The 23,835-nt window shown below is 43.4% G+C and overlaps 1 protein-coding gene across 3 annotated transcripts in view; it reads right to left on the bottom strand.

Annotated features, from left to right (window-relative positions):
- TIAM1 (TIAM Rac1 associated GEF 1) overlaps positions 1-23,835 on the bottom strand; it is a gene marked incomplete at both ends in the record, with an annotated part of 154,675 nt that overhangs the window by 70,824 nt on the left and 60,016 nt on the right. For all 3 annotated transcript variants that reach the window (XM_080695940.1, XM_080695941.1, XM_080695942.1), the window contains 3 exons: positions 2,447-2,533; positions 10,038-10,119; positions 18,600-18,704. In XM_080695940.1, the coding sequence (XP_080552066.1) occupies positions 2,447-2,533; positions 10,038-10,119; positions 18,600-18,704 (274 nt within the window). The remainder of the gene's footprint in view (positions 1-2,446; positions 2,534-10,037; positions 10,120-18,599; positions 18,705-23,835) is intronic.

Here is a 23,835-nt window from a genome sequence, read left to right as displayed (position 1 = left end):
AGTTTGTGTGCAAAGGGAACAGGCAGGAGGGGGAATCTGGGCTTGGCAGCTCCAGCTTGTGATAGCCGAAGGCCCAGTGTGACCAACAAAAATAAAGAAACTAAACCAACGAGACTGATTTAACGCCAAGGGCACCTCAGATCCAATCAGGCCACACCCTGCTGGACTCTGCCGGGCTGCATCCCATCTGGTTATTTTACAGGGATGCTGAGACCCTAATTGTGCCTCCTGAGTGCTATGACCAGAGTTGTATTCTACATCCTAATGGATGGAGGAGGGATCTGGAAAGCATTACATCTGGGGGGAAAAAAATTAGTAATTATAGGTGGGCATGGTGGGGCATACCTGTGATCCTAGTACTCAGGAGGCCGAGACAAGAGAATTGCAGGGTCAAAGCCAGCCTCAGCAATTTACCAAGACTCCCAGCAGCCTAGCAAGACCCTGGTTCAAAAAATAAAATAAAATAGAGCCGGGCGTGGTGGCACACACTCGTAATCCCAGTATTTGGGAGGCTGAGACAGGAGGATCGCAGTTCACGGACAGCCTCGGCTACTTAGCGTGGCTCTTTGCAATGCAGTGAAACCCTGTTGAAAGACAACGAATAATAAAAAATAGGGCTGGGGGTATCCCTCAGAGGTAGAATGCCCCTGGCTTCCATCCCCAGTACTGCAAAAATAAAAATAAAAATAAAATGAAGGGCTGGGAGTACAGCTCAGAGGTAAACTGCTTCTGAGTTCAATGCCCAGTACCACACACACACACACGATTTAGCAGTTATAGCACGGTAGATATTAATGCCTGACTACAGAGAAGAATAAGGCTAAACTTGGATGGTAGACAGAGGCTGAAGAGGAGACTGTAAAATCCACAAGAAGGATGCCTGGTCCACAGTAGGACCTCAACCATCAGGGGTCACAGTAGGAAGGGGATTGTGTCTTTGATACAGCCTAGATCTAACTAAACCCCCCCACACACACACACACACACAAATCCTTCCTGACGCTGCCTTCCACACACAGGTGCTGGGACAGTGTCTGTGGCCCAAGACCACAAAGCTGCACCCCGCTCACATCTTCAGAGCAGCACTAGGTGGGGCAGGAGGGTTGGAGGGTTGGCGATCTTTCTTTTCATCAAACACCAGGGTTCTCGGATTCAAAGAACTAAACAGGATGTGACTGAAAGCAGAAGAGCGATCCCGCCCCCACGCTGCGCCAGCGCAGTCACTGTGGAAGGTGATAAAGATCGGTCTTTGGGGCTCAAAGGGGAATAAACCCTGTCGTCTCTGAGAGAGACAGCTCCGGGTCTGTATCAGACTCTGGCCTCCGGGCTGTCTACAGTTTAGAAGGAAAGTCTGCCACCATCATCAATTCCCCTAACTATATTTCCCATCTGTCACCCTCTGCCACTCCCCTGGACGGCCAGGTGTTTGGCCTGGTCTTCTCCAATGATTTAAGCCCAAGACAAAAGAACCAGCGCAGGTAGCTGGCTCACCACGCGCCACTCAGAACTGTACCAAGCCAGATTGTGAACGGAGGCGGAAGAGATCCATATTCCCAGGCTGCTCTACCCAGCAGTGGGTTCAATCCACAGAGGAGGATACAGAAGGTAGATGGTAACCTAGTTTAAAAGGACTCTCTAGGTGTAAAAGAGGGATGGAGGGTAGGGGTCTCTAAAGTAGCCTAGATGCACTCTGACCCTTTGAGAACAAAATGAAGCGTGCAGAACTCGGGGCGATGGCTCATGCTTGTAATTCTAGTATTTAGGAAGCTAAGAGAGGAGGGTTGCAGGTTCGAGGACAGCATCAGCAAGGTAGTATGCCCCTGGATTCAAACCCTGGTGTTACACACACATATACACCCAAAGTAATGATAATAAAATAGAATTTAAAAAGAAAAGAAAGAGAGAGGAAGGAAGGGAGGGAGGGAGGGAGGGAGAGAAAAAGAAACAGGAAGGATGTAGCAGGGAAGGGTCTTTATGGTAGCATGATGGACCTTGAATTCTGTGTTCTCAACTTCTGCTAAGATTCTCCCGGATTGGAAGCAACAAAACAGCTGCTTCACAAGAGTCTCACGGACTCTGGCGGTGGCCAGGCAGCTGTGACCAGGACCAAAGCACAGAAGGGTGTTCCCAGACTCCGCCTCGACCCGGCGGGACCCCCCAAAGCCCCACGGTCACCCATGACGAGGTAGAACGGCCACTTATGGGGCTTCTCACCGGCCCCATAGAATTGGACTCAGGATCAAAATCGAAATGCAAGAATATGACATCCCTTCCATTTTATTTAATGGATTAAAATCCATATTCCTTTCCTCATTGAAAGAGTTTTCAAGGAGGTAATGTTCAAATCATTCTTTACACATGACTTCTCTGGGCACATTCTCATCCACCGGCTAGAGAAACACCACGGGGAGTGTAAGGGAGACAGTCGAGACACGCATCCACTTACCTTTCTTGGAAGCTAAGCCGGTTTCCTTCACGCTGCTCACATAGAGCCTGCGAACACCATCTTCTTCCACTGATGAAAGGGAAAACCCTGAGAAATACAAAGACAGGCAGGGCTCACACCCGAAGGCTCAGCGAGCAACAGGAAGTACCTGCTGTGGACCCGCTGCGCTTAACGCGCTGGGGGAGAGCAGAGCTTCTTCCCAGTTCATATTGTTTTACAAAGCAGAAAAGGTAGTAGTTTTAGATCACACGTTGTTACTTATAAAAACAACAATCACTAGGTGCCTCAACTTGCACACTGCCTACCCAGCAACGCAGATGGGAAAAAAGGTATTTTACTTCACCTGGTTTCTTGGTAAATGGCATTGTTTTGTGTCTTCCACAGAAAGAAAGAAACAAAAAAAAAATTAACTTCCCTCATTAGGGTCCCTTCTACAGTTCTCATCAAATCTGCACCATGGGCGATATTACAACTATCTCTCTATCATATTTTCATCCACATGTACTGCTGTATGGACACTGCTTTATTTTTATTTTTTTATTTTTATTTTTTTTGGTGGTACTGGGGGTAGAATCCAGAGGCTTTCTACCTCCGGGCTATACTCCCAGCCCTTTTTAATATTTTATTTGGAAACAGGGTCTCACTAAGTCGCTGAGAGCCTCACTAAGTAGCTGAGGCTGGCTTCGAACCCGCGCGATCCTCCTATCTCAGCCTCCCAAGCGCGGGGATTACAAGCGTGCGCCACCACGCCCGGCTCTGGACATTGCTTATTACATAAGATTCTGAAAATAAGGATAATGAGCAACCACTTTATGAATCCCACTTCATATTGAAGGTGATTAGTTGATTTCACACTACGTATGATCATAAAATTCTGAGATCTTCAACCTTGGGCTTTGTGAGTCCTTCAGAAAGGAAGGTGGGACAAGCCCCGGATAGTCTAAGCAATTCAGGGCTCCCAAGTGCCCCCAGTCCCTGGTGACAAGCCTTGGCTGATGTGTTTCTGGGCAGCCTCATGGAAAGCTGTGCTGACCGGCTAACTGAATGTCTACACCAACATCTACTTTCTTAAGGAAAAAGTTCCTCGGCAGATACTTTAAAAAGGGTCACGGAAATGAAAATAATTGTAAGAATTTCAGCTCTGGAGGAAGAGAACCTCACACTATCAGATATAAAAAAAAAAAACAAGCAAGAAATTCATTACAAGGATAGAAGAATTCATTACAAAGGTAGAAGCCAGGGGCTCCTGGAGCCTAGCCTCCTCGTCCTCCTCCTCCTCCTCCTCCTCCTCCTCCTCCCTCTCCTCCTCCTCCACTACTACTACTACTACTACTACTACTACTACTACTACTTCTTCTTCTTCTTCTTCTTCTTCTTCTTCTTCTTCTTCTTCTTCTTCTTCTTCTTCTCCTCCTCCTCCTCCTCCTCCTCCTCCTCCTCCTCCTCCTCCTTCTCCTCCTCCTCCTCCTCCTCCTTCTCCTTCTCCTTCTCCTTCTTCTTTGGATCAAGCCCAAGGAAATTCTACCTACAAGGTACACCCCTAGGCCTGCCTTATTTTTTACTTTGAAACAGGGTCTTGCTAAGTTGCTGGCTGAGGGCCCTGCATGCACCCGCGATCCTCCTGTCTCAGCCTCCCAAGTACTGAGATTACAGGTGTGCACCACCATACCCTGCTTATAAAGACTTTTCAGGCCACATCAAAGTGAACACATGTTTTTTCTCAGTTCACAGGAACAGGGAATGGATAATCCCATGCAGGCAAATCTGTCGGTTGCCACTGCCCACTCCCCAAACACTGTAAGTCCCTCTGAGGGTGGGCAGCAGGAAGACACCCTGAGGACTTTCCAAAGTCTTCATTTCACTCTCCCATTTTAAGTCCCCTCTTGTGAATGGAAACTTGTAACTCTCAGATTAAGTTTCAAGAAGCTCCAATGAAAGAAAAATATTTTTAACCATGAACCACATAAGTGACATCAGCCTTTACGTAGGTGTATTTATTTCGCGTTTTAGTAGCATTTCCGCCCTCCTCTTTTTATCTGTTAGAACAGCTACAGAGTGAAGGGCCACATCACGTCAAAGAATGGATAGCATTCGTCAAGATCAAGGTATCTCCTTTCTGAAATACGATCATTCTATACAATTCTGAGATCAACTTTTTTCTTAAAAATTAATTAGTACTCTGATGGGACCCCAAGGACCAGTTTGCTGTTTGCTGGGCTGGAAGATGGTAGGAGACGCCACATGTTGGGAGCTTGCTGTAAGTTACCTCTCACCAACACTGATGGAGACGGCTCAGGTATTTATTTGTTCTATTACTTCTTTTTCTTTTTTTGGCCTTTTTATTTAATAATCAAGAAGTCAAAAGCAAGGAGTCGGGGTGGGAGAGCCATCCAGTCTGAGAACTATGATTTTTTTTTTTTTTTGCCGGTCTGGGGATGAAACCCAGGGGCATTATTCTACCTCCGAGCTACACCCCCTGCCCTATTTTTTATTCTTTATTTTGAAACAGGGTCTCACTGAGTTGCAGAGGGCCTCACTAAGTAGCTGAGGCTGTCCGTGAACCGCGATCCTCCTGCCTCAGCCTCCCAAATGCTGGGATTACAAGCGTGCCCACCACGCCCGGTTGAGAACTAGGACAATTTGAACCAGGTAACCAGGTACAAAATAAGGATCTGAGAAATAAACCGGACTTCTCAGGTTGGTGAGGAAATCTCTCTTGACTGATAAAGACCACAGAAGAAAGCACACTGGGCTTCCCTGAATTCCCTCAGGAAGCCAAAACTTCCACATGTGAACAGTACTCTGCTCTCTCCTGGATCTCATAGTGAAGGACAACTGTTCAAGTTCCAGAAAGTTCTCCCATACCCACTACGCAGAGCATGCTCTGCTGTGCAGTCTACAAAACCATCCCTTGTGTTAATAAATATAGAGAAAACTTAAACATCCTACTGCTGCTTTATTTAAAGGTGAATAAAGAACAATAATAAAGGTGAATAAAGAACAATAAGGGACAGCTAATCAGCAAAGTCAGTTTGACCCCCTTTTAACCAGGATGGCAAGCTCTGAGCCAACAGCTCCGACAGGTCCTTAGACCGCCAACAGGGGGCAGAGGGAGCTCACGCTACACATTTCAACTTCACCGACGCCAAGGTTCAGTTACAAAGAAGGCAGGAGGGTATCAAGGGCAGCCGCTAGACTAAAGATCTCAAGAAAGAAGGTAGTGATTAAAACCAAGGGGGGGGGGGTAGGAAGACCAACCCGCAAGACGAACAGAGGATCCCTCGTATTGAAACTCACGACCAAGGGAAATTCATAACATGACACACCGACGGAGAAGTACTCAAACAGCAGAGCCAGCCGGGCGCGGCGGCGCACGCTTGTAATCCCGGCACTTGGGAGGCTGAGACGGGAGGATCACGGTTCGCGGACGGCCTCAGCTACTTAGTGAGGCCCTTGGCAACTCACTGAGACCCTGTTTCAAAATAAAGAATCAGAAATAGGGCTGGGCATGTAGCTTGGAGGTAGAATGCCCCTGGGTTCCATCCCCAGTTCTGCCAAAAAAAAAAAAAAAAGGCATAGCCCAGGACACAGAATATTCAGAACATAGAACAAGGGCAGTCAACCACCCTATCAGAGAGACACATGCCTGACAATAAAAAAAAAATAAAAAAATAATAATAATAATACAAGAAGCGTCGAGAATCATGGCTGAAATGGAGCATGCGTGCACGAGTGGGCAGCCTGAGGACTAGCTGAGCCTGCTGTGACCACAGGAACTGATGTCAACAGCGAGCCCCCCCAAGAGCCTCGGTGGAGAGCGGAGCGAGACGCGGAAACCAACCAGGGCCCGACTCTCTCACTTCGCTAGATCGGCTGGATGGTTAGATCATATTTTTCCTTCTTCAAGTTTTCTAAGATAGAAAGCCATGTTTGGTTTGTGTTGTTAGATTGTGTATTGGTGTTGTGTGCTTTTTTTTTTTTTTTCCAGTAGTGAGGATGGAACCCGGGGGGGGGGGGGAGTTATACCTCTGAGCAACATCCCCAGCTCTGTGTTTAATTCTTTATTTTGAAACAGGGTCTGAGTTGCAAAGGGCCTAAGTTGATGATGCTGTCCGTGAACCTGTGATCCTCTGGTCTCAGCCTCCCGAATGCTGGGATAACAAGCGTGCGCCACCATGCCCGGCTCCGTGTGCTCTTTTTACAGTCTGAACTCAGTGTCTAAAGAGAGGCCACATTTTTTTTTTTTTTTTTTTTTTTGGTGGTACTGGGGGTGGAACCCAGAGGCTTTCTACCTCCGGGCTATACTCCCAGATCTTTTGTATATTTTATTTGGAAACAGGGTCTCACTAAGTTGCTGAGAGCCTAACTAAGTAGCTGAGGCTGCCTTCGAACCCGTGTGATCCTCCTGTCTCAGCCTCCCAAGCGCGGGGATTACAAGCGTGCGCCACCACGCCCGGTGAGAGGCCACATTTAGGTAGGTAATGATGTTGGATACAGACGGGCTGAATGTAGACTCCTTGGGAGCTACTGAGGCCAGAGTTTACCTGCTGTCTTAGGATGGGGGACTCTTTAACCTTCTTGATCACAGGCTATGGGAACGGTGTTTTCCCCATGGACTGGGGCTGACAAGAGCTGTGTACACTGAGGTTGTCGGCCGTGCACATTGGCTTTCCAAGGGGAAGCTCGGGAAGTGGCACTGAAGGTCGAAATGTGAGGACCTCCAAGCATGGGACATGGCACTTTATAGATGCAGCGGTGGTTACAAAGAACTGGAAATTAAAACAAAATGCCTGCTTCTTTATGTCAGAGAGTTTGAGAAGCACTGTTTATGACACATGTAGATTGTTACCTGGCCTTTCAGTGTTCTCAGTATGTGAAGGTAAACAGGTTCTGGGAGCAACTCAGTTGCTTTAATTAAAAATATATATATTAAGATATACAGCCAGGTATAGTGGTGCACGCTTGTAATCCCAGCATTCAGGAGGCTGAGACAGGAAAAAATCACGGTTTGAGGACAGCCTCAGCTACTACTTAGCGAGGCCCTTTGCAATTCAGTGAGACCCTGTTTCAAAATAAAAAATAAAAAATAGGGCTGGGGGTGTCGCTCAGAGGTAGAATGCCCCTGGGTTCTAACCCAGTACCACAAAAAATAAAATAAAATAAAATAAAATACAATAAAAAGTACCTGTTCCCGTCTACCTTCTAGAGTTTCAGTTACTTGCAGTCAACTTTTACTTTATGGCAATGATTATAATTGTCCTGTTTTATTATTAGTCATTAATCATTTCTTAATGGGTCTAACATAAATTCAACTTGATCACAGTTACGTATGTAAGCTGGGCGTAGTGACTCCTGCTTGCAATCCCAGTATCTGAGAAAATAAGATAGGAAGATCACAGGTCCAAAGCATTCTCAGAAACTTAGCAAGATCCTGGCGACTTGGTGAGACCTTGTTTCAATTTAAAAAATAAAATAGGGTTGGGTTCTTCCTCAGAGGTAAAACATCCTTGGGTTCAATGCCCAGTATCAAAAAAGGAAACAAACAAACAAAAAGGTATGTATGTATAGGGAGAAAACAGTATATAGGACTTGGTACTATATCTGCAATTCCAGGCGTCAGTGAGACACCCTGTAACACATCGCTGACGATGATTGGGCTGCTGTGCGGCTCCTATTTCTGAGCCCCCAAAGTGCTCAGAGTTAGAATCAGAGTGCAGAAGCTTTGAAATTTAGCCTTCTCCCTTGATCCTTGCTAGTTTACCCATATGCAACATAAATAAAGCACACTAAAGAGAAAAAAAAAAACGCTCATGAAGCATCTGACTTTGGAGAACCGGACACTTATTTATACCACGGCCACCAATTACGACTTTAATCAGGGAGGTCACGCTTCTGCTGCAACTAAGCCCTTCATAAACGTTGATTCTTTGCCATGGAAAACATCCCCCAGGCTTTAAAATGTGCTGGGGTTTAAGGTCAAGCTATAAATAGCATGAAGATGTAATGCAAGTGGCCAGGGCTTTCAAAATAGGTTCTCTTCATTAGGCCAAAATACTTTAATGAACATTCTGAGCTGCGGATTGGCTGCCCGCGGGAGAGAGTTCAGATGGAATATAATATCCTGCTGTTCAGGAAAGGGTCTGAAGAGTTTTCAAACACTAAAAAGCTTAATAATTTGACCCAGAGAGAAATGTTGACTGTGCATGAGCATGGGTCTTTGTGTTATTTCACCAGGAACTTCAACCTCCTTGCAGCACACAGTAGGACCACTCCTGTCTGCTCCTTTGCGGGCAGCGTGGCTGTGTGACCTGCTTTGCCCTGTGGTTGTAACTGGGCGCTGGTCCACTTCACCACTTCCTCTCCTTCCCTTCTGCAAAGCCACAGACAATGGCCCAGGTGTCAGCTGCTCCAGGCCTGGGTGTCAGAGTGAGAACAACATAAAAGATCCTAGCCAACCCACACTAGGACATAAAGTGAACGTGAGTAGAAAGCTTCACTGTTTTGAGCCACAGGGCTTTGGTGACTGCTTGTTACCTCAGCTAACCTCGCCACTCCTGACTAATATAGCACAGTGTGGATTCCCCCACTTACTTAGGCAGCTCTGTTACTATTTAAGCCACTCAGTGTAACACTAAGTAAAGACTAATATACAGAAAGCATTACACATATAGCTGCAGCAGCATGTAGACGACCCACTATGCAGGAAAGTGTTGGCGACATAGTGACTGTAATTCTTTGAAAGGGCTGCTTACGAGTTTGGTCCTTGACTTGCATCTGAGAGCTTGGATTTGGGGAGTTCCTGACACTGTAATGTGATTCCTTGTGCCCAGACTGTTTGTATAAATAATGTGACTGATGGTGAACACCTGCTTTCCTCCTGGGAGTCTGAAATTTTGGTATGGGCCAGGTAGAGGGTGCCTATGTGACCAGCGCCCCCAGGAAAAGTCCCGGGCACTGAGTCTCTAAGGAATGCCCCTAGGAGGCAGCACTTCCAATATGTTGTCACAATTAACCCTGTCCCGCTACTAAGCCGGGGAAAATCGTGGAAGCCTGTGCTGGTTTCACCTAGACTTTGCACTTTTCACTTTTGCTGATTTTGCTTTGTGTCTTTTTTATCATAATAAATCATCGTCCTGCTATGACTATTTGCTGGATCCTCCTAGTGAATCAGCAAACCTGAGGGTGGTCTGGGAGACCCCAGACAGCAACACCAAAATAAGTTCCTTTACACTATTTGAGAGCAAAGGGCAGATAGTGCTTAGGTTTGCAGGTAAGGGGTGTGAAGGTAATCCTTTCATATGTAAGATGCATGATACTATAAGATAATCTACTCCGGCTATATCCATTTCCTTATGACAGTAGAACTGCAGTGATTGAAGTTAAATCTAAGGCCACGGTCTTCACTGTACCCAGGGTAAGCATATTTTATTCCCCCTCGTCTGGCTGCTCTCCACAGCACAGGAGCCAGATGTGCTCTGTTTTAAATAGGTCCCAAAGGGTTTTTTACTGAATTGTAAATAAGTGCATGGTTACACAGGAAATGCTTTAACTGGAAACACAAACACCGAGGATCAAAGACAAATAAGCCTACCGTAATTATCAGCGGCCGCATCTGACTTCTCAATCTGGATATTCTGAGTGACTTTTGGACAAATTTCAATTTCTTTGTACAGCTGCAAATTACAAAGAGGAGTTTAATTAGGCTCTCACTATAAATAACCTCTGAGTAACGGTCATCATTTTGTAAATCTATTTTCTCACAACTGACGCTTGCAAATCCGCATCACGCCAGTCTCTTTATTGGATGGAACTTACTAGGAATCGAAGTAAAAAGTCAGCACTCGTAGACCAAACTTAGCCACAGCTTAGTTTCTAAATAATTTTCCAACATCCCTCTGTATGTCTATTTTTTACCCTACTATATCATAGACCCAAAAATTAATGCTAAACTAATCAAAATCGCTAGTACTGCAGAGAGGGTGTTTATTAAAATCAGGAAAAGACGCTGGATACAGAAACACATCTATAATCCCAGTACTTGGGAGGCTGAAAAAGGAGGACAGGAAGATCACAGGTTTGAGGCCAGCCTCAGCAACTTAGCAAGACCTTCAGCAACTAAGTAAGACCCTGCTTCAAAATAAAAAATAAAATAATAAAATAGAGCTGAGGTCTCTCAGGGATAGAAGGTCCCTGAATTTACTCGTCAGAGCCCCCATCCCCCCAGAAAAAATCAAGAAAAGGTTATAAAAATGTTGGCATGGGTTTCACGGAAATACTAGAAATCTCTGTGTTTCTATTCTCTGTCCACATGTCACTTTTACCTGAAAAAAAAATTCACAAGAGTACAAATAGGTACAGACAAATGAGAAGCACTGAATCAGCCAATAAATTATGTAAATGGAAGGTATTTTCTTGTAGACAATGAGCTACACAAAATCATCTAGAAAACCTACATTATATTATATATTACTAAACCACCTAAAAACCTGAAAAGCTCTAGAAGAAGAGTTGCTGTGTAAAGACAAGATAAGAATAATGCAGAGTGCACACATCAGAAACACTATCATTTATTTAACTTAACTGAAATTCATTTTCATATATCTGGACCTAGCATCATCAAGACAGTAACTTATGAAGTATCAACTATGTATTATTTTTCTTCTCTTACTCTGAAAAAAAGTCTAATCTGCATTTTACAAATAAAAGGAATAGGGCTGGAGAGAAATTGATAAATTTATAAAGCCATTAATGACGGAGCTGAGACTGGATCCCAGGTAACTACGATGCTTCCCAGACTACACCTTCCTGGAACTCAGGGCTACCAACATAAAGGGAGCCAGCCTGTTTAAGGTCAGTAAGCCAAACATTTAAGTCTAAAATTAAAGATAAAAATTTAAAATGTGTGTGTGTGTCTCAAAAGTTCATATGGAACTTAAAGCTGTTATTTGATTTTGAAATGAAAATGAAATTTGATCCATGGTCAGTAACAGTAATTTCTTCCTTGTAGCAAAATTTTGGTAACTAGCTAAACTTGCCCCATCTCCAACCATACATTCATCCACAAATAATTTTATTCATGCAAGTAGAAAAAAATGGCCATTTCTATCTCTTTACTTGTTTTGACCACTGAGAGGGAACACAGTTCTTAACTCAGAAACCTGGAACATAGTCATTTGTAAAATAGACTGTGAGGTGTGTGCAGGTGTGTCGGGGAGAGACTACGAACATGACCTTACAGCCAGGGTCGGCTTCAACACCCTAATGTAGTGCAACTCCCACCAAATACAACTCACTAAGGGCAAAACTGACTGTGGTTTTACTTGCATACTTCATAACCATCCCATACAGATAAATTCTCTAGTTAGAAAAAATCAATTCTACTGACTTTAGTTCACAAAATATAGCCATCAAAATTATGGACACCAAACTCAATAAAGTTTACCATGGATATCATCACACCAGAGAATGCACAATGACAGACACATCACCCACTGGGTTCGCTTCCACTGAGCCTGAACCTTAGTTTTCTACTGGACGCCCAAGCTTTCCCCCAGGTGGCAGTGTGCAACTGCACTAATCGTCTCTGCAGGAACCCCTGGGGATGCAGCTTTGAACAATCTTCCCTATTCTTTCCTCATACCACCCACCTCCTACTTTTCCTTGGAATTGGTGTCAATGTCTTCCTGGTCTCCGATGACAACTGGGAATCATATAAACAGGCCCTTGAGCCGCGTGTCCTTGTTCAAGGTGGTTACACTAAAGCCAGGGCTAGAAAAAAGCTCTAATGAGATATATACAATTTTATATATCTTATTATATATCTTGTGACAAGATATATACAATTTCAGGAAGGGTCTGTACTTAAAAATGTCTTTTCAATGCAAACATAATATCTAGAGCTTGGAAAATGTGAAATCCAGTCGTTTTCTACATAACAACTTTTAACAATGGAGCATCACCCATATTTCCTTTATTTGACTAAAGTGGTGATACAGCATGCTTTGACATTTCTCAAAAAGCTAGACGAGAAGGCCAATTTGCTCTTCCAGGCACCTGAGCTCTTACAAGATCGTCAGCATTTCTTCCCACATTTTGGGATGCCCTGGCCCAAGCCACCATCCCCTATTTATCAACTATGGCTCCCTAGCTTTCCACCAGCTTTGCCTGCTCACTGTCTTGTGCCCCGGGGTCCATCTGACACACGTCAGACCCAGGAGCCTAGTGTAACAGAGGGGCCACCGTGGCCGCTGCGTGGCTATGGGAACTGGTGCCCAGACGCTCTCTACCTCACCTATGATCAAGCCCATTGTGTAAAATGGCCTTGTATGTGCCTAGAACCTGCAAACATCCTCCCCTCTACTTAAAATCACCTCTAGATTACTCTAACATCTAATGCCATGTCAACGCTATGGGGAAAAGGCTGTATTATATTGCATAGGGAATAAAGACAAAAATCAGTCTGTACATGTTCAATATAGATGCAACCAGCATAGATTTAACTATATAGTACAGGTAATTTTTTATCAATTTATTTGTGTGTGTGTGTGTGTGTGTGTGTGTGTGTTGCTGGGAACTGAACCCAGGGGTGTTCTACCTCTGAGCTATACCCCCAACATTTTTTTGTTTTTTTCGGTACTAGGGATAGAACTCAGGGGCATTCTACTTCCAAGCTGTACTCCCAGTCCTATTTTTTTTTTATTCTTTCTTTTGAAACAGGGTTTCACTGAGTTGCAAAGAGCCTCACTAAGTAGTAGCTGAGGCTGTCCGCGAACCACTATCCTCCCATCTCAGCCTCCCAAATGCTGGGATTACAAGTGTGCACATCCAAGCCTGGCTACAGCCTTTTTTTTAGGGGGGGGAGTACTGGGGTTGGAACCCAGGGGCATTCTACATCTGAATTACACCCCAATTCTATTTTGTACTCTTTATTTTGAAACAGGGTCTCACTGAGTTGCAAAGGACCTCACTAAGTAGTAGCTGAGGCTGTCCGCGAACCTCTATCCTCCCGTCTCACCCTCCCAAATGCTGGGATTACAAGCATGCGCCACCACGTCTTGCTCCAGCTTTTTTTTTTTCTTCTTAAGGGCCTTGCTAGGTTGCTGAGACTAGCCTGAACCTGTGATCCTCCTGTCTCAGCCTCCCAAGTACTAAGATTCCAGGCGTGTGCCACCATGCCCAGATTCAAATATTTTCAATCCGCAGTTAGTTGGCTCCACAGAGGCAGAACCTGTGCGTACAGAGGCCAGCTCTAACATCCTTTCTCTCCAGAGGATGCCTTTCTCACTGAGGCCCTGTGAGGCCTGTCTTGCCTCCCTCCCTGCCTGGCTTCCACACTCCTAGTTTTCCCCACTCACCCTCCTCAGACAACTTTTCCCTTCCCCTGGCTGCAATCACTTTTGTTCTCTCTAAATAAGATGATTTTTTTTTAGCTGGGCGTGGTGGTACATGTTTGTAATCCCAGCATTCGGGACGCTGAGACAGGAGGATAGCAGTTTGTGGACAGCCTCAGCTACTTAGAGAGGCCCTTTGCAACTCAGTAAGAACCTGTTTCAAAATAAAGAATAAAAAATAAGGCTGGGGTGTAGCTTGGAGGTAGGTTGCCCCTGAGTTTCATCCCCAGTACGGAAAAAGAAGAAAAAGAAGAATTATAAATAAGCCAGGCATGGTGATACACACTTGTAATCCCAGTATTCAGGAGGCTGAGCCAGGTTCGCAGCCTCAGCTACTTAGCGAGGCCCTTTGCACCTCAGTGAGAACCTGTTTCAAAATAAAGAATAAAAAAACAGGACTGGGTGTGTAGCTTGGAGGTAGAATGGCTCTGGGTTCCATCCCTAGTATAAATAAATAAATAAATAAATAAATAAATAAATAAATAAATAAATAAATAAATGAGTTTTTTAAAAATACTTCTAAGAAGAACGCTTTCATTTAACTTACACCACATTCCAACATCATATCTAAGCTTCTATGCCCCATCTCTCAATCCATTTTTTCTAACTTCTTGTTCGTCCAAACTTCGAAGTTCCCCCGACACTGACCTCTCTTACATCCATGCCAGTGAATTGGAATGGAGGTCCTAGCAGAAGCTAGAACGTGTGTGTGTGTGGGGGGGTGTCTCCCCGGTGCCTAGAATCGCGGAGTTATGCCAGGCACACGAATGGGAAGTAAATATTTCCTAGACAAATGAATAAATGAATTGATTGGTGTTTCTGCAAGCTCTTTATTCCCACCTGTCCTTTAAGAAGAAAACCCATGAGGTGTGGGTTTTTGAAAAATCAGGTTCTCCAGAGTCTACATGTTCTGGATCATTCCATGGATTGGACCTAATGAGTAACTAATCATGAAAAAGAAGTCAAACAGGTGAGGCTGACATTAACACAACCAGAAAAGCAAATAAACAGATACTTCTTCTGGGGTATTCATAAGAGACTCCTCTACCTACCAAAAATATACTACATGGGACAAGACTCTTCAAGAAGATTTTCAAATCTAGTACACACTTTTGGTAGAAACTGTTGATCCTACTACTAAACACAGTTTACAAATCAATGGCCTAGAATAAAATCCTTGAGTCATACACAAACGAGCTATGAGGAAATGGCTTGGGAGACTGCAGGCTCTCCCAGGACATCACCATGAGGATGGGGGTGAGCCAGGGAAACAGTGAATGGGGTGTGGACTGATGCTCATTCAGAAGGGGGCAACATGGAGAATATCTGAAAACTCTCCGGAAACATCCAGGAATAATGTGTATCGGGAAGAAGCCTGCCATGCCTTGACGTCACACCCAGTCCGGCGGGCAGAAGTGGGGACCCGCTACCAGGGACCCGGTGATGGAATTCAAGTGCTCTGTGAACTTGGATGACGGGGGGGGGGGGGGGAAACAATGCCATCTTTCACACTCAAAACCCCCTAGCTGGAAGTTAGCGTTTCCTTCCATTATAACTGCATAAATCAACAAAGAGCCCGTGGAGAGCGCCTGTGGCTTGCCATGAACAGAATCAGTTATTCTCCTATCACAGCCTTGTTGTATAAAATACCACAAGACATTTCTACGCCCATCGCTGCTGCAGAGAAGTGGGGGCTTCTAGACTCGCTGCTATACGTCTAATAAGTAAGCACATATATGTGGTGTGTGTGTGTGTGTGTGTGTGTGTCGCTGAGGTCTAAACCCAGAGACATTCTATCTTCAAGCTACACCCTCAGCTCTATGTTTTTATCCTTACTTTTTTTTATTTTGAAAGAGGATCTTGCTAAGTTGCTGTGAGCTTTGCTAATAAGCTGCTGAGGCTGGCTTCAAACGCGCAACGCTCATGTCTGAGCCTCCCAAGTACTGAGATTACAGGTGTGCACCACAACTGGCCTGATCTACTATGAACTACATTATTATGTGAGACTAAAGACTAACACACCAATAAAAATAAATAAGTAAGTAATTTTGGTAACTATTACATCATAACTAAGCCAGGCTTAACTCTCTATATTTTTTTGTGGGGGTGGAAGGGGACTAGCGATTTAACCCAGGGCACTCTACCTTCAAGCTATATCCCTAGACCTTTATTTATTTACTTATTTATTTATTTATTAGAAATAGGGTCTCGTTTTGACAGGAGGATTGTACAGGTTCGAAGCCAGCCTCAGCTACACAGTGAGGCTCTTGGCAACTTAATGAGACCCTGTTTCCAAATAAAATATAAAATTGGTCTGGGAATATAGCCTGAAGGTAGAAAGCCTCTGGGTTCCACCCCCAGTACCACGAAAGAAAAGAAAAGAAAAGAAGGAAGGAAGGAAGGAAATAAAGAGAGGGGAAGGAAGGAAGGGAGGGAGGGAGGAAGGAAGGAAGGAAGTCAGTCAGTCTCATTTTTCAATTTTTCCGGGGGGGGAATTTGGTGGGACGGTGTCTTACTATGTTTCCCAGGCTGGCCTCACTCCTCCGCTTACATGACCTTCCTGCCTCAGCCTCTTGAGTTGCTGGGACTACAGGTGCATGCCGGTGCGCCCAGCCATTTCCCCATTTAAAGAAGAATAAAGGATTTTCCTCCTCCATTCAGAGAGCAGCTACACTGGGCCCTTCGCCGCACGGGCAAAAGAATATACCAACCACACCCCGTTAAATGTAGTCTCTTCTGTCAACACTTATTACATTCGGGCTGAAAATGGACCCATCATACCGATCCTCTTTGTCATAGAACATGGCAAAATTAGCATTTGAAAAGCACTTCAAGGATCCTGAAGTAACCTTTTAGGATGACAGAAATATTCCAAGTTATGATCACGTGGTAGAAATGTGAATGTACATATGTGTCAAAATTCATTAAATTGTGTGCTTAAAATTGGTGAGAGTTTTATTACATGTAAAGTAAACCCCAGCTGAGTTGCCTGAAAGCTTCATTTCCTACCACCAATTCTTAAATAATGCTTCTTCCTCTTTCCCAAAAGAGAATTTGGGGGGTTGAAATGTTGAGCTCCAGTCTCTGAAGTCATTTGGGGATCACTCAGAGCCGGAGCAAGCAGTTCCGAGGCCCCAGGGGTATAACTAAGCACAGCGCAAGCTGAAGGAATTCCAAAAGAGGGGTGCCTGGCTCCCACATCTATTTTTCTTTTCTTCTCTCTCTCTCTTTTATTTCCCTTGTGGTACTGGGGATTGAACCCAGGGGCATTCCACCTCTGAGCTATACTCTCAGACCTATTTTATTTTTATTTATTTTTATTTATTTATTTTTTGTGGTACTGAGAACCCAGAAGCACTCTACCTCCAAGCTATATCCCTAGACCTATTTCATTTCTTATTTGGAAACAGGGTCTCACTAGGTTGATAAGAGTCTCACTACTTGCTGAGGCTGTCCTCAAACCTGTGATCCTCCTGTCTCAGCCTCCCAAGTACTAAGATTATAAACATGTGCTACCATGCCCGGCATTATTTTTTATTTTGAAACCGAATCTCACTGAGTTGCAGAATGCCTCACTAAGTAGCCGAGGTGGGCTGCGAACCTTCAATCCTCCTGTCTCAGCCTCCCAAGTACTAGGATTACAAGCATGCACCACCGGGCCCAGCTCCTCTTTTCTTTATTGGAACTAAAAAAAAGCACGACCCAGATAAAGAAAAAGAATGTGACACTGGATTATTAGAACAACCATTAGCCAGGCACAGTGGTGCAGACCCTGTTTCAAATAAATAAATAAATAAATAAATAAATAAATAAATAAATAAATAGAGCCAGGGGTGAAGCTCAGAGGAAGAACCTCCCTGGGTTCAATCACTGCTACCAAAACAAAACATAAAAATAACCATTAGCATCAACTATGTGAACCATTATCTTTAACCTTTGTAGCATCCTAGAACCTAAGTATCACCTCATCTTGACAATTCCACATGATTAACACGCAGTTAAACCAACATCAAAAGCCAGGTCTGGTCCAGAACCCAAGTTCCATAAGTCTATTGAAACGTAAATACACAAATGTCCCCCAGATCCCCATAAATACAATTCCAATAGGCTGTGTGAGGTAGAATGAGACGGCAGTCCTTTTCGTCCATGAGATTTGGCCCACTGGTTTCAATAGTGCCTCTATTCTGACAAGAGCCAGCTGATCTGGCAGCCACCGATTTAAAATAAAAGACCGTGGGTGCTGCCAGGAGAGTGAGTAATAATGATTAAAATTCGCCGGGCGTGGTGGCGCACGCTTCTAATCCCCGCGCTTGGGAGGCAGAGACAGGAGGATCGCGCAGGTTCGAAGCCAGCCATGCTGGCGTAAGAGACCCTGTTTCAAAAATATAGAAATAGGTCTGGGAGTGTAGCCCGGAGGAAGAAGGGCTTCCAGGAACCCCAGTACCACCAAATAATAATAATAATAATAATAATAATAATAATAATAATAATAATAATAATAATAATGATGATGATTAAAATCCTGCAGGTTAGCGGCAGATTCCAGTGTTCCATGATGGCGCTGCTCCATAGATAAACAAAGGTGGTCTTTCCACTCTTGAGATGTGATAAGCGGGGCCATCGTCGCCCACTTTGGAGCTCCCAGTGAAGCTCATTTATTTGAGAACTCGTTCTGGTCCACCAATTACAATGAACACAAGTACACACACAATTTGAAAATAATCTCCTACAGGATGTACTTGGACAAGAGTCATAGACATTACCAGCTCATAAATGTCCTCCTCGGGCTGCGGAACGTACAGCTGCATTCTGTTCTCTATTAGAAATTTCAGGCGCAGGTAATGAGCAGCGTGGTCCAGGTGATGTGTCTGGGACAGAAAGGAAAAAGGTCTGTTCAGTAGGAAATCGGGTGTGGGGGGGTTAGTTCTCCACCAACGCGTTATCATGTCTCTAAGAACAATAGCGATCGTCATGTGATGGGGAGTTAACGTCTCTACGCTTCTTCAGAAGTTTGCATCCCAAACTCTGAATTTACAATAATTTTCACTGAACACACTAATAAAATTCTGTCAATCTCCTAGAATTCAAAGGAGCCATGAGTCACGGCTTCACTTCTCCCATCTGAATCACTGTGTTCTTTGGACCTGCTTTTTCAGCAACAAACATCAGATTGAAAGAGGCCCTTAAACTTTACTTCATGCGAAAGAGGCTCTTAAACTTTACTTCATGCATAAATAGGGGATTAAAGAATGGGGACACGGAAGGAATAAAAAGTATTTACAATGAGAGAGAAAGAGCTGGGCCCAGGCGAAGCTGGTATTTTCGCCCTGTGGGGACACTGGGACTGTCCTGAACAGCTGATTTGCAGAGTCAGAATGAAGAGGAGGCATCTGCATTTTGTCTTGTTTACACTCTCCCGAGTAGACTCCCTCTGGGGGCAGAGCGAGAGGCAAGGGGCCAACTCTGGAAGCACATGGAATGATCTGCTCCAGGAAAACAATTCTAAAATAGTCGGGGATTAGAATCTCCAGGGCTTCTCCTTTGTGGGAGGATAGCGCAATGGCTTTTGTCTTCCTAAAAAAGTCATCCTGGATTCATTTTGATAAAAAAGCAACAGTAAGAACATGGACTGATAAACAATGCTACAGTCAAGACGATACAGAGAATAACATGAAGAAAGTGCTCTTCAGAAGTTACACACCACACGGAAATACACTGCTGGAGAGAAAACCTTGAAACCGAGTAGTTTTTTAAAGAGTCTTTATGTTCTAAAGATATGTCCTCAAGTATTAATAGAGAAATGATAGGACATAAGGAGTTTCCTCCCAAAATAATTCAGATTAGGGGCTGGAATGAGTAAATAAAAATATCATCAGACTCAAAGGTCTACTGATGAGAATTATTTCAAAATAAATGAAACTAATTTTTAACTGGTTCTGTAGGCTTCTCCACCTACTCTATCCCCTCAAATGTGTGTATGTGTATACATACCTTATATACATAAGGGTGTGCATATATGTACATATATAAACATGTATATATATTTATACATATACTTTTGGGGTGGGTATATAAACATATGATATGTATATAGATATGTATACATACACATAAATGTGTGTGTATATATATGCACATATATACTTTTTGTTTTGTTTTTAAAGCTAAATTAACATTATTACAATATGCATTCTGATCACATTCATTCAGTCATATCTAACAGACTTGTAACTACGCCAGACACCATGTAAAGCACTGAAAATACAGAAATTAGCTGGATAAAAATGCTGTCTTCAGGAGTGTGTGTCTATGGAGAAGGCAGGGGTAGAAATAGGAGGTACAGAAGTGGTAGTTTGGCTTTTTGAATAAATATATATATATGTAGAACAGGCATCTGCATTATCCCTGAGACACATTCCTGGGAAGTGGAAATCAGTTCCCTCTGAATATCTAGCAGGATGATAATAAAGTTTTCTATCAGGAATTCTTGGGAGCCCCCAACCAGTATCCTATTCCCAGTTAACAAGACACTTGAAGCCTGTAGTGCTGAACATAAGCACCACTTAGCTCACTCCTTCCTGGGCACCTGGCTTTCAATCTTTTACTGTCTGTATTTTAAGACTGGACGTTATTGTGTAAGAGACCCAGCATTGTCAGTGCCAAAGATGCCATCAACAGGGAAAGAGAAAATAGGGACATGTTTAAGAGTGCTTATCATGCTTCGCAGAGAGCCACCAAGACAATAATAAAAATAATAATATTTATGGTGACTGATTAAGAAAGAAAAGCTTCCGGGATGGTGGGGGAGGGGCAGTCTGCAAATGTTCTCATCTACCTAGGTCCTCATTCATCATCCGCTCCTGACTGAAGTAGAATACAGAGAGAAATGCACTTTCATGAATTTTGAGTAACAGGAACGAATCTGCTTGGAAATACGTCATCGCCATAAATAAGCACTTTGTGAATACTCCTGAGTAGACAGCCAGGTTCACAGACCGCCTTCTGCAAATCAGGCCCTAAGAGCAACCCCATCCATGAAAACTCTGGTGACTGAAACCTCAGTATGAGGATGATGGCCCACTCTCAGGCACCAAAGAGCTTCCGGTGATTCCGGGGTAGAGAGGAAATCCTCATTGTTATGGTTTGGATGTAGAAGTCCCCTGAAGGAGTTCATGAATTGAGGTTTGAAGGTGATACAATTAAATCATGAGGACTCTAATCTCATCAATGGACGAATCCACTGCAGAGCATTTATGGGGTGGTAATCTACGCAGGTGGGCTGTCGCAGGAGGAGAAGGTCCTTAGAGAGTGTGGCCTCAGGGACTCTGTATGTATACTTAAACCCCTTCTCTAACTCTCTTTTGCTAACAGTCTCTCTGATGTGAGAGCAGAGCCCTCGAGCTATTCTCTCTCTCTCTCTGCCTTCTACCACCAATGCTATAACTCCAAAGATGTAACCTGGCCTAACATGGACTGAACCCCTGAAATCTTCAAAACTGTGAGCAAGTAAATCTTCTTTCCTCTTAAGTTGTGGTAGTCAGGTGTTTTGGATTACAGCAGTAAAGAATGCCGACTGAAACACCATCATCCCTAAAATGCCACAGTGCTGACATTTCTACACTGCTACAGAGAAGGGTAAGCAGCGGTAGGGGGACCTCCTCACCTGTACTGTTTAATACAGAACAGAGGGCAAAAGAATAATCACAATGGTAATAAGGAGGATATTAGGTAATAAGGATTCTTGTCACACCTCCATATCGTTCAGACTTCTTCAAATGGCAATAATGTTCTCATGACTTTAAAAAATAAAGCATAAGCAACAAACACAAATCATAATGGGTGTACTTAAAACCTAAGAGCCTTAGTTTGGTCAGTAAATACTTGTTCTAAAATCAGGAAATGAGATTAATATTCCAGCGTGTTCTTTCATTTTGGTAAAAGTTTTCAAATTATGAATCTTTGCAGTCGTGGCTGTGTTAAAATAAAGGGCAAATCCTAATGAATTAATTACACTGGCTCCTCAGAATTCTCCACAAGAATTTTATGCTTCTCAACAGCAAAGCAGTAGAACAACCAAGCATGTTCACAATCTATCTTTGTGCAAAAAGAGTTCTGAATGTTAATGAATATTTCAGGATAGTGATTCGAAATATGTGACCTGGTTTAGACCTATAAAACATTCAAGAGAAAAGATCCCAACAAGAAAAATTTGGTTAGGAAAAACATAAGTAGTACAAATATGTTTTCCAATGGACATTTACTTAAGTTACTTAGTACTGGATTCATTTGGCGGTGAGACGACAATACATTATACCTTTAAAAATATCGTAGAGCAATTTTTAGTTTCGCTGGCACAATTTTTTGAAGTTAGTATCTTACCACAACTATTTCAAAGGATTAAAGAGCAAAACACAAGGCAGATCTTTTTGGGAAATAGTGTGAGCCATTAAAATTAGTCAGAATTTATTATTGTGGATCTTCCTATTTATCGTGCTCTCTCTTTCATTTCTACACTTTTCAATCATACTGCCCTGGGAAACATACACATGTGCAGTTACTGAACACAGAAACCCATGCACACACAGGAATGCACAAAATGCAGCTGCACAACTCCCAGGGATATTTTCCCTTGCCTTCCAAGTGACCTTTTATTTTTTCAATGCTAACGGTTATTAGGATATTCAAAGCCACAGACCAACATAATAAAAACATGGGTTAAAATACTAAACAAAAAAGACACAGTCACACATAAATAATATCAGTGAGTATGAATGAATGAATGAATTTTTGCAATTATTTTTATAACTGCAATAAGCTGAATATATCCCCAAGCTATTGGCCAACGTGGTTACCTGCTATATTTAGCAACAATCATTCCCGCAACGTCTATAACATGAAACGTAGATCTTGAAACATTTACTATACCAGAACTTGACTGGTGATCGGATGGCGGATGGCAAACGGGTGTGAAATGATGAGGAACAGAGAGAATAGGAAAGAGAGTGAGCTGAATGCAAGAGACAGAAGAGAGAGATTGATTATTAAATATTAGAACAAGCATCCATCGCTAACATTGAGCAGGACCATAACGCAACAGACATGCATTCTTGTAAGTGGCTTCATTTTCAATCCTCCCTTCCAAAATGACAACAAAAACTCCAGGTCCCACTATCTGAGGTCATCAGTAACACACGGCACTGTCTCCTGCATTATGTCCCCCTCTTAAGAATAAAACCAGCTCTGCTAATTACAATGAAATGATCTGCAAAGAGGAGGTGAACTTTGAAAGAAGCCTGGCTCTGAGCACACTATATAATTTACCCTCCATAGATGTTTTTCCCAGAGACCATTAATTTCTTCACGTGCATCACTGAAGTCTTGAGTTTTTCAATGTACGAGATGAAACCTTGTTCCACACCACGTTGCCTTTGTTTTTACTTCTATGTTTTGGATGGAAGAAATGCGACTTGAGGGACTATTGGGCAGGATGTCATTTAATGGTTAGAGAAAGGGATTCATACTTCAACGATGGCATCAGAAACATTTCAAGTGACAGAAATAAATACCTTCTAGGGGAACGGGGCTACGGTTTTATTTAAAGATGATCTCTAACTGGCAGTGACAACATTATCCTCCAATTCCTCGGTTTCTACCAAAGCTAGAGCTTGCAATGGACCTAAAATTGGGCCAACCATTCACTGCTCCGCTCACTAATAAAATTTCCACCAATCAATGCTTATCGGTGGCTTAATGTTTGATTCCTGCTGGAGTCTAAACCTGGTGAGCACTGGATCCTCCAAAGCCACGCGATGCCCTGGGAACACTTCCCAGCACCTGGCTTCTACAGAAAGGCCCAAGAGTCTCACTTCCAACACCTCCAGCTGCAGATGTGAGAACTCCCACAGCTCTGCAGGATATTAACGGTTCTGGAAAGAATCGTGCTCGTCTATAAATAAAGGAATGCATAAATTCTCAGCAGACCAATTTTGTTCAGAAATT

Source organism: Muscardinus avellanarius, assembly GCF_963383645.1.
Source record: "Muscardinus avellanarius genome assembly, chromosome: 5".
In the NCBI taxonomy this organism is placed as follows: domain Eukaryota; kingdom Metazoa; phylum Chordata; class Mammalia; order Rodentia; family Gliridae; genus Muscardinus; species Muscardinus avellanarius.
Note: the sequence above shows the minus strand (reverse complement) of the source record. Positions and strands in the feature narration are given on the sequence as shown.